This window comes from Pseudopodoces humilis, chromosome 6 (assembly GCF_049639895.1).
Source record: "Pseudopodoces humilis isolate 2021_Gansu_Grassland_sample_001 chromosome 6, ASM4963989v1, whole genome shotgun sequence".
In the NCBI taxonomy this organism is placed as follows: domain Eukaryota; kingdom Metazoa; phylum Chordata; class Aves; order Passeriformes; family Paridae; genus Pseudopodoces; species Pseudopodoces humilis.
The window spans coordinates 43420315-43435377 of record NC_142205.1 but is presented as its reverse complement, the minus strand read 5'-3'; the positions used below and the strand labels follow the sequence as shown (position 1 = coordinate 43435377).

The following is a 15063-nucleotide window of genomic DNA, read 5'->3' as shown; positions in this document are numbered from 1 at the left end:
CACTGGTCTCCAAAGTTTGAGCATTATAAGCTATTATTGTGAGCAAAATTCTAAGGGGATTACATAAAACATGCTTTAGAAATTCTGTCCTCAAAGTGAATTAAAAGAAGAAAAGTTTGTGTTCTCTTTAAGTATGTTCTTTTCTGTTACACACTAATTTGATGTGCACTGGTATATTTATGTTTCTTTTTGGTTTTTCTTTTTAACAGATATCTGTGGATATGAAAGCTCAGGACACAGTATCAATCTCATAATGATGCTTGAACATCTGTAGCTCACTGGAGGATTTAAAAAAGAAATTCAGCATGACCTAGTTGGCTTGACCTGTGGAAATTTTATAATGTCCTCTGGAACACGTATCAGCAGAAATAGGCAGGCTCCCAGCCTGCAGGGTGTTGACCCAGAAACATGTATGATAGTGTTTAGAACACACTGGGCACAGGTAAAGTTAATTAGTTTTATTGATTGAAGTAAGCTGCATTGATACAAATTTGCTTCATTCTTTTTTTTTTTTTTTTTTTTTTTGGATAGTCCTGAATTGCTCAGGAACAAATGTCTTTCATGTAGAATGTAGTAGATGACACTGAACTATTTCTAAAATGCAGTTGACCTTTGAAGATATGGTTAGCCTTTCCTAATCACACTCGGAACTCTGGATTTGCATCTAAATGGGAAGTGGTAGGACATGGTAATATCTTATTGAAGGCCTAGATCTTCTTACTGGCTTTCCTATTGATTCATTGTGACTTGCACTCTCTTGCAGATTTCTGTGCTTCTTTTCCTTGTGCTGTTTAAGTCTTGTCTATCCTTTGGAAAGTAAATTAGATGCACAGTGCAAAGCTGTATGCACTCTTGTTTACTATGGATAGATGTAGATTATATACTTCAGCATATTCTAAAAAATGTTTGCATGTCATCAGGATTGTAATTGCTTCTGAGCAAAGATGTTTTGCGGTGAGCACCATAATATAAGTTCTTGTTTGCTGCAGTAATATAAATAACCTAACAATTTAGATAAAATTGATTTCTGTACTGCTGTTCCTGTTGTTCTTTGGCTCTCCCAAGAAGCCACCCAGACAAATGGTGGTGTTTCTAAGATGTTTCCTGAGTCACAGGAGCTGTCATTCAAGAGTCACCTTTTCTCACCTAACTAGTGATGTGTTGTGTTAGGGGAGCCACTGTTCCTTTATGGTTTTGTGGCAATTATCCTCCACAGAAAGGCTAAAGACAATGTGTTTTTTGCAGACAGTGAGCTTTATTGTTTGCATGCACAACAGAATGTAGTTCAGGGTTAGAAGTGCTGATATAACTATTATTACTATATTGAAAATTGCAAGAGTATGTGGGCATCAGTGGCCATTGGGTATCATGTAAAAGGTGTCAGGCAAAGAGCAGCACTGTGGGCTGCTGCTATTCTTACTACTGCAAATCATCCCATGATATTGATACTCCTGAGCACAGTTGCTCTGGCTGGAGAACGGGCCCTTGGATTTCAGTCCTCTGTGACAAACTTGTTTTAAACATCGTGAAAACTCAATTTCTGAACGCTAAGGAAACCTAGTTTATCCCTATTTGAGAGAACTCCTGGTTATCAGGAGTAGGAGATACAACAAATTTAGGTGCTTATTAAAAAAGGTAAACAACAGCAGTATATTTTTGCCTTGTACATGCCAAATGTGAAACTTTCAGATTTTGTCTGTCAAACTTCCTGAATTTGAAAACATAGAAAGACTTAATGCTTTTTGTGTTAAATAATTTTGTTAATTTGTTTTCCTCGTAGTGGTAGGTATAGCCTGCTTTTTATGATGCATTCAAGTGCATTAAAACTGGTCTGTCTTTGTTTTTTTCTCCTTAGGTTCTGAAAATCTTAGAGAAGCATGATCCTTTGAAAAATACTCAGGCAAAGTATGGAGCAATCTCACCTGATGAGGCCAGCACTGTCCAGAATTATGTGGAGCACATGCTTTTCTTATTAATTGAGGAGCAAGCAAAAGATGCCTCGATGGGACCTATTCTGGAGTTTGTGGTCTCAGAAAACATCATGGAGAAGCTTTTCCTTTGGAGCCTACGACGAGAGTTCACTGATGAAACAAAAATTGAGCAACTCAAAATGTATGAAATGCTCGTAACCCAGTCTCATCAGCCTTTGCTGCATCACAAGCCCATTTTGAAGCCTTTGATGATGTTGTTGAGTTCCTGCTCAGGAACAACCACTCCAACAGTGGAAACAGAGTTGGTTGTCCTCTTGAACCAGCTCTGCTCTATAATAGCCAAAGATCCCTCCATTTTAGAACTGTTTTTCCACACTAGTGAGGACCAAGGAGCTGCCAATTTCCTCATTTTTTCCCTGCTCATCCCCTTCATCCATCGAGAAGGAACAGTAGGCCAACAGGCCCGGGATGCACTGCTTTTCATAATGTCTTTGTCTGCAGAAAACAACCTTGTTGCAAACCACATAGCAGAAAACACCTATTTTTGCCCAGTAAGTTGTTCTTATTTTACATGATCTTCAGCACTAAACTAACTGTCTTTCCTGCATTATTTCCTCCTTTTCTGTCATTTCTGGTAAAGAAGTATTGTAACACATTTGTTTCTGCTAACACCTATTTCACAAATGGTAATGCTGTTTTAAACCATCCGCGGTGCCAAACATAGTCTTGCTTCCTGTTTCCAGACCAGTGTCTTGTGCTTTTGGGCCAGCACAAGTGTTTTTGCAGTCACACAACAAATTGGATTGGAAAAACTGATGGAAGTTGTAGCAGAACATAGTGGGAGGGAAATCTGTTCTGTCTCACTGTGAGGCACCTTTAAGATTCTGCGGCTGAAGGGAGAAAGGGGGGTAAGGTGTCCTGAGGTGATTGTTTCAGGTGCCAGCACAAGCTTAAGCTGTCTGTGCTTCCCATGCTGACATCAGTTCAACAGTTCAAAAAATTAGTGTGAGATTAGTGAGAGTGTTACAGAAATGTTGTAAATTTTGCAAGCTTAAAGGGAGATTTGCTCGTTGTCACAAAATTGGGTATTTCTATGTCTGTCTCAGGCTAACCACCATCTTGCTATGTTTTTCTCTGTTATGAAACTTGGTAGCACTGTTGCATTGGTACACCTGGCAAATTGATCTTACTATATGAATAGAAAACCTTAACTTACCTTGCTGTTAAGTAAGTAATCTGATTTAACTAACAAAGCTGTGCTACTGCAGTTTTAAAGTTAAAGCAGACTGGAATAACAACACCTGCTTCTTTATGTCTTATTTGTCTGAGATCTGCAGTGGGTGTGTTCAAACCCAAGTATCATGCTGTACAGAAGTTTTCTTGCGGGTCAGTTTTTGAACGGATTCTTTTATATTCTGCATGGCTTGTGTTTTAATTTAATAAATCCTGGAAAAATGAAGTGAAGGAGAGTCTTACATGGCTACTAAAACAGACAGCTGTAGAAGAGAGTGCACTAGAATCCTTGATGCTGCTCAACAGCTACTCCAGCCTTAGGTTTCCATGTATTCTGACATTGCTTTGAACAGTAGGGCACATTTGCAGGGTAGGTGAGGCCTACAAATTCCACAACAAAACTTTTAAATTATTTCTTTTGTCAGTTGTAAATATTGCATCAATTTGAGGCTCCAGTATGACCTTGTTTAATAGGTGCTGCCAAAGAATATGATATTGATTCTCAAACTGTCCCCAAGACAGATACCATTATTGGATCTATGCTATAACTTCCGTAATTACATTTTCCAATTAGTTAAAAAGAAAAAAAATAACCAGCCTTATTACATTGAAGATAAAAGCCAGCTTTCAACAGCAGGGAGCCATGATCGACAATCATTCCAATTAGGAAGGCTTCTTGTCAAAATGTGCTAAAATCAGACTTTTCTGAACAGTAATGAGGTTGGCCTAAGTCTATAATAAACCTTCAATGTAATGCCATATATTTAGCTTACTAGCACAATATCTTTCTTGAATTTGAGTTCTGATGAGCTGAAAAACAGATTTTGTTCTGAATGAGTGTTTTGTAGGTGTCAGTGACATTGCTGTGTATCACTGAAATAAGTGCAAATGTTGCCTCAGGTACTCTGCAAAACAGCTAATGCAGTCCTGTGTTGATTGCAGAGACATTTTAGGTGGCACTGTGTTGATGTGATGTGATCTCTGTTTCTGGGGACAGATTGGCATGTAGGATTTTCTTTACCATGCCTTATTGCATAATATAGGCAACCCCTAGGGTGAGGTCTGGCCTTAAGTCTCAGCTGCCTCTTGTACCCAGATCAGTGTTAGATCTGTGCCAAGGTGAACTTGAAGGTTTTCTTGTTACTGTTTTTTGTCTTTGGTTAACAGCTTTTTAAAAACTGGATTGTCCATAGATCTGCAGTATTCAAAACTTCGGATGAAAAAACTAGAAGGAAAGAAGGAGACTGTTTGCAGTGGGATGCATCACTTATAAATGTTTTTAACACGAAATGTGTGGGCAAACTATTTGGTAAAGTTTTCTTAGTTTACACCAAATAATTTTTATCATGTTTTGACATGAAAGTTTTCTGGATATGATTGAAGATATTATGTGTTCAGCAACGGAATAAGAAGAAAAATGTTTCAAACGAATTTTGAGCAGGGTAACATCTCAAAGTCCCTCACAAAACTTTGTAAATATGTTGCAGCTTAGGAGAGCAACTGTTACAGCAGGAGGAGCGATGGCTCTACAGTGCCCTTAAAAATTGCTGCTGCATAGAGATAGAAAGACAGACTATGGATGTGGGAGGAGAGAAAATTATTAAAAGGAAGTAATTGTCCAGGTAGCAATTGATTATGCATTAACAACACATTATAATCACATAATCTGCCTGGGATTACAAATCATGTAGTCAGTGTCTTCTCTGAGTCAAGAGAAAATAAATAAATCAAAGAAACTGGTTTGTAGAGAAACTCATGATTCAATGGTCAGAAAGAAACGGCTGGAAATGCTTGTAAAAGTATATGAGAATGTAGGGCTGACATGATAAATTCTTCATGAAGTTTAAAAGGACACTGCTTTGCGTAAAACAAAATATAAAACAAATCTTGCTTTTTTTCCTTCCCTTTCAGATTATTTTTTTCATTAATGTTTCATTACTGATTAAAAATCTATTTTGTTGGTAATTTCAGCTTGTAGCCCTATTTATACCTTATACTTCATGAACATTTTAAAATACTTTTTATCTAAAGAGATGAACTTGCTTCCTGTGGCTACTCTGTCTCAGTGCTTAAGAAACATAATTCCATAGAGCCATTTCTGTTGTACTTCATTGCAAAAATAAGAGCTTCCTAAACTTCACAGATTTTAGCATCTGCATGTGTCACTTCTTACTTCAGTAAGTTTGACAAACTCAAGAATTCAGACATTGATTGATTGTGAGTTCACTGCTCCTTTTAGTGGAGAGTAGTATGTTTTGTTCAAGGTCAGCTTCTTGTGCTTAAGAGCTAATACCCATATGAAGGAGAAATGTGGATGGGACAGCTCTGAGAATCAGATGGCATACTGAGAGGGTGCATTTGTGTTTATGAATAGCATTTAAATTTTAAGCAGACAATGGAAAATTGAGTGTGCATTAATTAAAAGTTCACAAGACAAACAAATGTCAAATCCTCTCACTGTTGTAACCTTGGGTTTGTGAGAATAAGTGCTTGTGTTATGTACAGATTATGTACAGGTAGTTCTATAAGAGCTTTTTTCTGAGCTCTTCTACTGTGAGAAGGAATAAATCCCAAAGAGATTCTGGTTGGAGAAGAATGAGATTGTACGAATAAAGCTTTGCTCAATTGCTTTAACTCCTCATTTTTTTAATGTATGTCCAGCTTTGTCCTTTATCTATCTATGCATATAATACTGCACATATATCACTGTACTAAAGCAGTCAATTTCCACAGTTTTCTCCCTCCCCTTTAATATTTGGCTTCCTTACCTATGCCAGAATAAATCCATATTCAAAATTGTGTGAATTAGGAATAAAAGGTATTCAGAAAGACAGCCTTTGGTTGTATGGGTTAACAGTTACAATTGCTTGTGCTTGTGCATGATCAAAACCTGATCACCTTCTGTGAACCCTCGGTCTTTGATATGGACATTTTCAGCTGTTTGTTTTCCAGTGTTTTCTAGCAGATAAGAGCAGTTTCATCTGATCTTTGGCAGTCTAGCCCTGTAGATGTCAAGTAGCCATTTGTAAGAGGAAATAATCTAAGAAGAATCTGATGAATGAAAGCTAAAAAGACTACCATCTGGCTGAGTTATAGTGTTCCCATTAAAATGAGAATCATCTTAAAAAGTTATTGTGAAGTTGTATGAAATCATCTCAGAAAGATTAGAGTCCTGAGTAATACTTAGAAAGTTTCTGGCTTTGAATAACTTTAATAATTAAAAAGTACAGCTGAAAATACAATACTCTAGATACATTCAGCAAAATTTTAAAACCTTTTTGGAAATATGCTTTCTAAATTGTAACTAAAAATGCTCTCAATCTTCAGTGATACATTCTACATGAATCATCTGTGAGGCTTAAAATTACTGGAAACATTGTTTAAATAATAACCAATTTCAGACTTTTTTTAAATTTTTTTGCTTCCCTCCTTCAGATAAATAAGGATGGAAAAAGGGAAATTATGAACAGTTAAATTTACTTTTTTTAAAGTGGATTCAGCTGAGTTTAAGTGCCTGGCAATCAAAGACATCATGTATCTGTGGTCTAAATGGGGCTGAACTTCATTTTTGTTGATGGGGCAGTTTCCCCCTCCATTTCTGATGTTTCATGTTTCTGAGTGAAGTGACTTCATACATGTTTGAGCAGTGACATTTGAATCAGCAGCACAAGACAAGCTGCAGATAATTGCACTGATGCCTGTTTCTAAATGGGACTGAAGGAAAGCACGAAATAAGTTTAGAAAAATTTAAAAATAAATTAAAACTTCGGATTACAAACAAAAAATCACAATAACCTTATTTTCTCCATCACCTTCTCCTAAATACCAGATCTTGAAAGAAGAATATTATATGGTAGGCTTTTTAAAATATTTATGTCTTTCTGCCACAGGACTTTTTTTGAAAGGAATTTAAATTAATCTTAACATTCTCTTTTATTACTAAAACTAATAGGAGAAACCATTTGGGGTACTGCCATTCAGGCAGATGGACAGTTGGAAAGTTAACTTATTTCCTCTTCTGTTTCTGAAATACAGGTGCTAGCAACAGGACTGAGTGGCCTCTATTCCTCTTTGCCTACAAAGCTGGAAGAAAAAGGAGAAGAATGGCACTGTCTGATGAAAGATGACTGGCTTTTGTCACCAGCCCTTGTACAATTCATGAATTCCCTTGAATTTTGCAATGCTGTGATACAGGTAATTGAATGGAGTTAGACTGTTTTTTAGAAGTAGTAGTAAGTTACATCTCCTGCAGAAGTTTGTAAGTTACAGAGTTTATTTATTTTTGTTAATAGCATAAACTATTAAAGTTAGACTAAAACAAGCTGCTTGTAAACACAACCTTGTGCTGGTTATAAGGACGAACTAATATATTTGTGGTTTTCAGGTGCCAAGTGTTTCAAATGAAAGCTTGATATTGCATTATGTAATTGGGACCATCTCCATTTAGGAGGAAAAAAAAAATATTTATTGCATTTTATTACTACTGTTGATCCTAGAAGTAAATTGAATGCCTTTACATGTGGGAAAATGTAGGGTTTATATCTGTATCTGTGTAAGCTCTTGTAATGGCGTCCAAAAGAAAATAGCAAGAATAGTCTGTTTTGCCTTTTGGTGAGTACAACGTAAAAAAAGCCTTCCAAGCAGAATTATTTAGGTCTCCTCTTAGAAGTGTAAATTCATTTTGGATTGGCTTGTTTTGAGTCTATTCTGTTCATCCAAGGCTCATTTTTAGTGCTTTGCTCCCTTATTGTTTTTTTCTGATTTAAATGTAAAATAAAATTCTTGTCTTTATATATTGTTTTTCTTCAATACTCAGTAGAACCCAAATCCAGTATTCCATTAAAACAGGATAAAAATTCTACAGAAACTGTGGATTTTTATTATTTGTACTGACTTGTGCTGGATAGGATTTAAAATTTAGTCACATTTACTGTTAAATAAAAGATATGTTTCAGTGCAATGCATGCTAAGTACAGTAAAAGAACTGATTGACTATTAAAGTCTTGAACAAGCAAAAATAATAGTAGCTGTCATTGTTCAAATGCACTATACAAGATTTTTAGCACGCATGTTTAAACATGAAGAGGAGAAAATATTAATTTTGGTGTCTAACCAGAGTTATTATACAGATCTACATTTGCAGGAGATCATAATTGATACCTTTATTGTAAAAAAATTATAAAGGACACTGCAGAAAAATTAAAGAATGAATTATTTTAAAAATACTGTTCAAATAGATGCAAAATGGTTAACCATATCAGCTGACATGCAGAAAGAGTAGTTTTTGACTGCTGCTTGATTGTGTCTGTATAGTTTTCAGCTAACTTGAAAGATCAGTTACTGTAGAATTTTTGCTTTGCACGTGGAGTGGTCCGTGTTCACCCAAAAATTTTGGCCAGAGATTAAAAAGGAACAGTGTAGCCTAGACCACTTTCCATTTACTACTTTTTCCCTGGACCACAGTGTAGGAAGGGCCACTCTTTTTCTTCCTCTTACCAAATTAAGAGTTACAAGTTAAAGGAAGTCTGGTAAGAATTGCAGGTTGGAGAATATTGGAGGCCACATATAGGCTGTGACACTCCAGTCTCTGTGAACTTCAAACATAGTATATTGGCTTTGAAAGCTTCTGAATGGAATTTTATTTTGCTTTTATATACATGAATTGATGTGTTTTTGTTGCAAAGACAAAATGAATATTTAATTATAAAAGTAAGTTTTTGGCTTCTAATAATATTTTGGGGGTGTTAGTTTGTTTGTTTTAAAGCTCTTAACCATCCCATTGAATAAATTATACAGGTTTTGTTTTAATTTCTGTTTGTCTTACAGTGGCTGGGAGAAGGGCATGTAAATAGTGTATTCTTACCCCATAGCTAGAGAGTGCTTTGGTTAACCTACTCTTGAACTATAAGAAAGCAGCTGTTCTGCTTTTCTTTATTGTAGAAGGACAAGTTAACAAATCCACCTTCAAGTTAGCCCAACAAGGTTGCAGGAGCTGAATTTAGAATTTCAGATCTTGCTTTGATATGTGGCTATATACACTTATCCATTCATCCATCTATCCATTCATCTTTGTCAGCATGCAGGAAGATTGAAAAGCCATGTCTAAGTTTGGCAGACTTACTGTAATGTAATTAAACATGATGTGTGTATTTCTTTGTAAAAGAAACAGTTGTTAAGAACCCAGATCATATCAAATGCTGGTGAGAAGGACAAACCAATGTCTTGTTAAATGGGAAAGGGTTTTGGTAGCGGCATTCTGTGCCCTGTCTTTGAAATCTCACTGAACTGTTCTGTGTCTTTCTCTCCCCCACCCTCTTAGGTGGCACATCCCTTAATACGCAGCCAGCTTGTGAATTACATTTACAATGGATTTTTGGTGCCAGTAATGGCTCCTGCACTCCATAAGGTCAGTGATGTCTGCAAGCTTGGCACAAAAGAATAATGGGGAAAAAGTATTACGGAAATTTCTGTGTAAAGATACTATCAGACATATTGTCAGTAGTGAGTTCCATGCAATTCAATATGTTTCTAGACTAACTTTCCTTCTTTTCATTCTATATGCTTTCTTAAGCAACATATAGGTATTTCTGAAAATGCTTAAAATCCTTAAGTGTAATGAAAAACCAAAATGTTTCTGTTTTTCTAGATTCACATATCATCAAAAAAGCAGTGACATTTTAGACATTTCATCATGGCAGACATGTTTCCATGAGCACTTTTTTCCTAAATGAATATTTTTCTAAAGGAAGATGTCTACAAGGGAAATTTTTAGTCAAGAAATATTATGCTAGTATTAGCAAAAATGTTATTGATCTGTAATTCCTTACCATTTTGTGTAGAGTTATTTTCCTAAAGTAGAGTTTGGTATCAGTTTTCTGATATATTAGAGTGCAATTTATGTTACTTTGAAGAAAAAAATCCATTTTTTCATTGAATTTTAGGGCTTATCCCTTGCAAAACGTGTCACCAATGTTAGTGAATTATGGTTTTTTTTTTTTTTTTTGGTTAGGCTGCAAAAAGCTGCATTTCCAACTGTTGCAGAATATGTCAATTATGTCAATTCCCTATCCCTGAAAGTGTTCAAGGCTAAGTTGGATGGGATTTTGAGCAACCTGGTGTAGTGGTATGTGTTCCTACCATCAGTAGGGGAGTTAGAACTAAATGATTTTTAAGGTCCCTTCCAACCCAGGTCATCATATGGTCCTGTGATTTTATGAGTCGACAGTCTTCATTGCTTTGTAAAAGAGCACCTCTTTTGAGGAGATATGTAGGAACAGCTGAGTGTAAAAATCCACAAAAGACTTGCAGAAGCAAACTAAAAAATTACTTTTGTAAGGTTTCCTAAATCTCACAAAACCTACCAAGCACAAAGCATTGCAGCTGTTCCATTTTCTGGAGGACAGTGAAACAGTGTGCCCTGCTTTCTTGTTCACCATTTGTTTTGGTAGCACACGGAATTCTTCATGGTAAGTAGTCACCAAGAAAGTCATCAGCAATGTAGAGTCTTTTTCAATGATTTAGCAGACCTCAAACACTTGGCAGTTGGGTGAGGGTTGAAGTAAAATTTGACTGTGATCCAGATCAAGGCTGTAGTCTGTCCTGAGGCAGTTCACCTCTTTACCTGGCAGTAATTTTTTCTATTCCTGTATCTGGACTTAATCCCTTACCAAGACTAGGAATTAGAAGTGAAAAGCCTAACCAGTTTTAGGTCAAGGTTATGGATAATGAGGGAGCTATCAGAATGGATTCTAGTCTTAGTGAGTACTATTTTATCTCTGAAGTATTCAACACTAATCTTAGATTGTTTTGAATACTTTCATGCCTCTGAAAGCCATTCTTATCAGTCAGTAAATCTCCTGATGTCCTATTGGGTTGATTACTTCCCTGTTGATGTTAAATAATTTAAAGATGGCTGTTGTGATTCCTTTTTTCCTTTGATGAAAATTCTGTTTCTATGCTCTGAAAGTGCATAAAATCATATTTCTCTTGAAAATGGGGATGTTGGCTGGTAACATAGGTGACTTTCAAAGCCTAGATCTTTCTTGAACCCTGATATTTTGTTTGGTGTCTTGTTCTTCCAATAATAAACCTTTTCTTGATTAGCATTAAAATTGACTTCTTCCTCATTAAAAATGAACTTCTTGTGTATAACCTTCAAATGATTTTAATGGAGAAGATGGATTGCACCATCTAGTGGATCTGATACAAGGCTCTCACTGTCTGTGAGACCAAAACTCTATAGCAAAAGGAATTAAGTAAGTTGAGGCACATTTGACCTCTTCAGTCTTTCTATCCTGTGCTTCATGTTAATAATAGAAAATAAATCTTTTGCCTTTTTGCTTTTGGAACATATGTCTATGCATTATGATAATTATGCTGCAACACCTCTTTCACACATTGAAATAATTTCTAGTTGCCATTGAAGGCATTGATGCTAAGGGGAAGAGTGGGCTTTGAAAACTGTATCTCCCATTTGGGGACTTAATATTGTAATTAACCTTGAGGTTAATAAAAAATTGGAAAGGGCCGAAATGAGAGGCCAGATGTATCATGACTGTTTTTAAAACAGAAATTCTTTCATTTAGTACAATACTAAATGGATCTTGATTTTTTTTTTTTCTTTTAAACTGACTGAAGTTGGTTTGGTGTCATAAAGTCTACTTGTGGCTGCAGATTTTAGTTTTAATTCAGTCATTCAGTTCAGATTGTTCTGCTTCATTCTGGCTTGAGTTCAAATGCAGTGTGTAATGGAGCATGGTATAAATACCTGATCAGGAAGAGAGATCAGTGCAAGGTTAAAGGATGCTAAGAAGAGATGATAATAATTACTGGTACATTTTCCTAAGGTGTTTCTATAAGTCTTGTTTCTAGAATTTAACTGGTGTGGAACAGCTGCTTCTGATAATTCATGGTGATAGGAAGGAATTCAGTCAGTCAGTCTAGACCTCATGTGGCATACTAGTCTTAACATCTCACATCCAATCTCACTCATGGTTCAGTCTTAATGTAAAAATTGGGAGGGAGATGAGCTCCTGGCTCTGCCTTTGAATGGCTTGGGCACACAGACTACTTACAAACCTGTTCTTTTTGTACTATATTCTGGTTTTTCTATATGAAGTATGTTCTTAGGAAAAAAAATTGCTGTGCAGCAAGGCACAGACTAGCATTAATTGTTTTTGCAAAGACAGTTCCAGTCAAGAATGGGATGGGACTAGGTATCTCAAAGGTTCCTTCCAATCCTATCTATTCTGTGATTGAGTACTGTGATGTCTTTAATGTACTTTGTCACCAGGTGCCCATCCCCATTCAGCAGTGAGCATGCATTTTTCATGGTCTTTCTTTTACTGTTGAAGCTCTTCAGCTCCAGCTGGGGTTTGGCTTTCCTAATCCTTTCTCTGCATACTCGGGCACTTTTTCCTTATTCCTCTTGGGTCACCTTTCTATGCTTCTGTCTCTTCATGTTTCAGACCTTTTAGGACCTCTCAATTCATCCACACAGACCTCTTACCTACTTTCTTTGATTTTCTTCTCATCTCCCAACTTAGAACATCTGACTATCAAACAAAACTTTTGGTTAAAGTAGCATAAGAATTTCAGTAAGTAGAATTTAATTAAAAATTGTTTAGAGTTTCAATATGTGGTTCAAAACTTTAAGATATGTTTATGTGTGATCATGAAATGTTTGTAACATTTATGGAACCATGTAGTAAGCTCTGCCTTTTTAAAATTTTTGCAGATTGTCTCCCTATAAATACTTACTATGTACACAGTTCACTGTGTGAATGAAACAGTACAAGACTGTTGAGGATGGAGATGTGTTTCTATGAAAAAGTCAGGGGGTGGGGAGACCAATATATTTTTCTTGGTGTGATCTTTCTGGTTTTATCTTGGGAAGCTAGTATGGAGTTGAAAGAAAGAGTTCTCTAGTTCAGGCTTTTTTCCAGTTAAGGAAGTTTCAAATTGATTGGGCAGGCTAGCTAGCTTGAAATAACCTGTTTTTCGCAGTGAGCTCTGTGAAGGTTATTTTTGGAGCAGATTAACTGTGATGTGCTTAAATAACCAAAACATTCTCAAGCTTATGACTCCCTAACTTCATTTCTCAAAGATAAGTATCCTAAATATAGCATGTTCTTGTAGCCTAATTTATACCTTATCTGTCCTAGTCTTGTCACTTTGTGTAGGTTATCCCACCTACATGTGTAATGAGCGATTGACAAATGTGTTCCTATCTCCAAAGCTGCACACTGCTGAATGGGTAGTCAGAGCCCAGATTTGTATTATGTAGCTGGGGATGTGCATTAACTGACTGTGCTGGTGAGCCCTGCCTTGTTTTTTGGTTATCTGGATGTTATTGTACTTTTTACAGAAGAGTCACCTCCTTTGCTTCCGACATAGGAGTTGTTTGAGCCATCAAAAAGAGTGATTCAGTGAAACTGTTTGCGGAGCAGGGGGGAGAGCGTGTCTTTGTGCAAGGTCACAAATTCATTTGAAAACAGGATAAAATGGTTTGTCTGTAAAGATACAGAGCTAAAGAAAATGTTACTTTGGTAGGTTTTTTCCATTATTTAAATTTTTGCCCAAACCATCTTTTATTCTTTCTGGTGTGAGTGTCTGGGATTTAGAAAAATTAGGACTATCTGACAGAAACTGTTCTTAAATTAAGACTAGTAACTTTTGATGGCATGTCAGTTACAACTTGAAATTATGCAGCTCTGTATGTTCTCCCCTATATTTTGATATGTAAGAAGAAATTACTCATGAGAAGGTGTAGTTCTGTTCAGAGAATGGTACAGAGCCATTGGATTCTGTGATATTTCACTGGCTATTTCCTGCTGCACTTTCAAAACTAACATTGAGCTCTATCAATAAAATACAAGGTCTTCTGGGGCCAGATTATATAAGGGTCTAAGTAATCGAATAAGACTAATTTTCTCCTCGGCTGAAACCTCATTGAAATCCCAGAGTGAATCCAGAATAACCCTGTTGAAGTAATTTTTACTGGTCTGTTAGAGGCTGTATTGTCTTATTTTGGTCTCAATGTTTTTGTTAGTAGACTGTGTTTATTTACCTTATTCTTTTACGTAGTTACAGCACTTCTGTAGAAATCTAAGTGAAAGCCTTTTCAGAAGGTCTTGAATATGTATTTATTTTGCAGTCAAAAACATGTGCTAGATAATTAGGAGCCACACTTTGGTATTTATAAATATTTTGTTTCCTTTGATACAATTCAGATTGGTTATATACATCCTTTCACTGTAAACACTTGTGATTTCATCTTAGGTTGGCATTCAGAGAATTTGGTTGACAAAGGCAGCTATTCAGACCATCTTGTATGTTTATGCAGTTTGCGGTACTTCAATTTATTGAAGAAAGCACTAAAATCTGACAAATTATACGATAAAAGCAAATTTTTAATGTCAGCATTTACTCCTCTACTACATGGTAATTAATTCCTTACTATGATCTAATTATTTTTATACTTGGAAAGCTTGTTTTAATCTGAATAGGCTTGGTTTAGTCTGAATAATGGAAAATTGTACCAGCTTTTTAATATAAAATGTTGCTGTTGGCCAAGTGAACAAAATTGCTCTGCAGAGGTGCTGGCATGGTCCTGTCAAATAAGCTCTATCAAATGGACCTCAAGTCTACTGCACACTAACCCATCCAAAAAAAAGCCTCTGACATGGTGTACTACTGTGATAATTCAATAATACTTGCTTGATGATTACACAGCTCAGCTAGGGGGAAATGACCTGTAAATTATACTCCGCAGATTAGAATGAGCATCTTTATAAATATCCTACAAGACTGTCAGTTCCCATTTAGGAATAATACCATCCTTCACCGTACTGGAAAGCATTTGGACAGCTGCTATAAAAACGTGTAAACCAAGTGTCAA

General features: G+C 36.1%; 1 protein-coding gene across 11 annotated transcripts in view; it reads left to right on the top strand.

Moving 5' to 3' along the window:
* Positions 1–15063, top strand: part of FHIP1A (FHF complex subunit HOOK interacting protein 1A) — an 84344-nt gene that overhangs the window by 49553 nt on the left and 19728 nt on the right. For 10 of the 11 annotated variants that reach the window (XM_088056464.1, XM_005517553.3, XM_014263181.2 and 7 more), the window contains 4 exons: positions 210–442; positions 1856–2482; positions 7200–7358; positions 9484–9570. In XM_088056464.1, coding sequence (XP_087912590.1) covers positions 341–442; positions 1856–2482; positions 7200–7358; positions 9484–9570 — 975 coding nt within the window. In that variant the 5' untranslated portion in view covers positions 210–340. The remainder of the gene's footprint in view (positions 1–209; positions 443–1855; positions 2483–7199; positions 7359–9483; positions 9571–15063) is intronic. The other variant, XM_014263187.2, reaches the window with a different exon arrangement.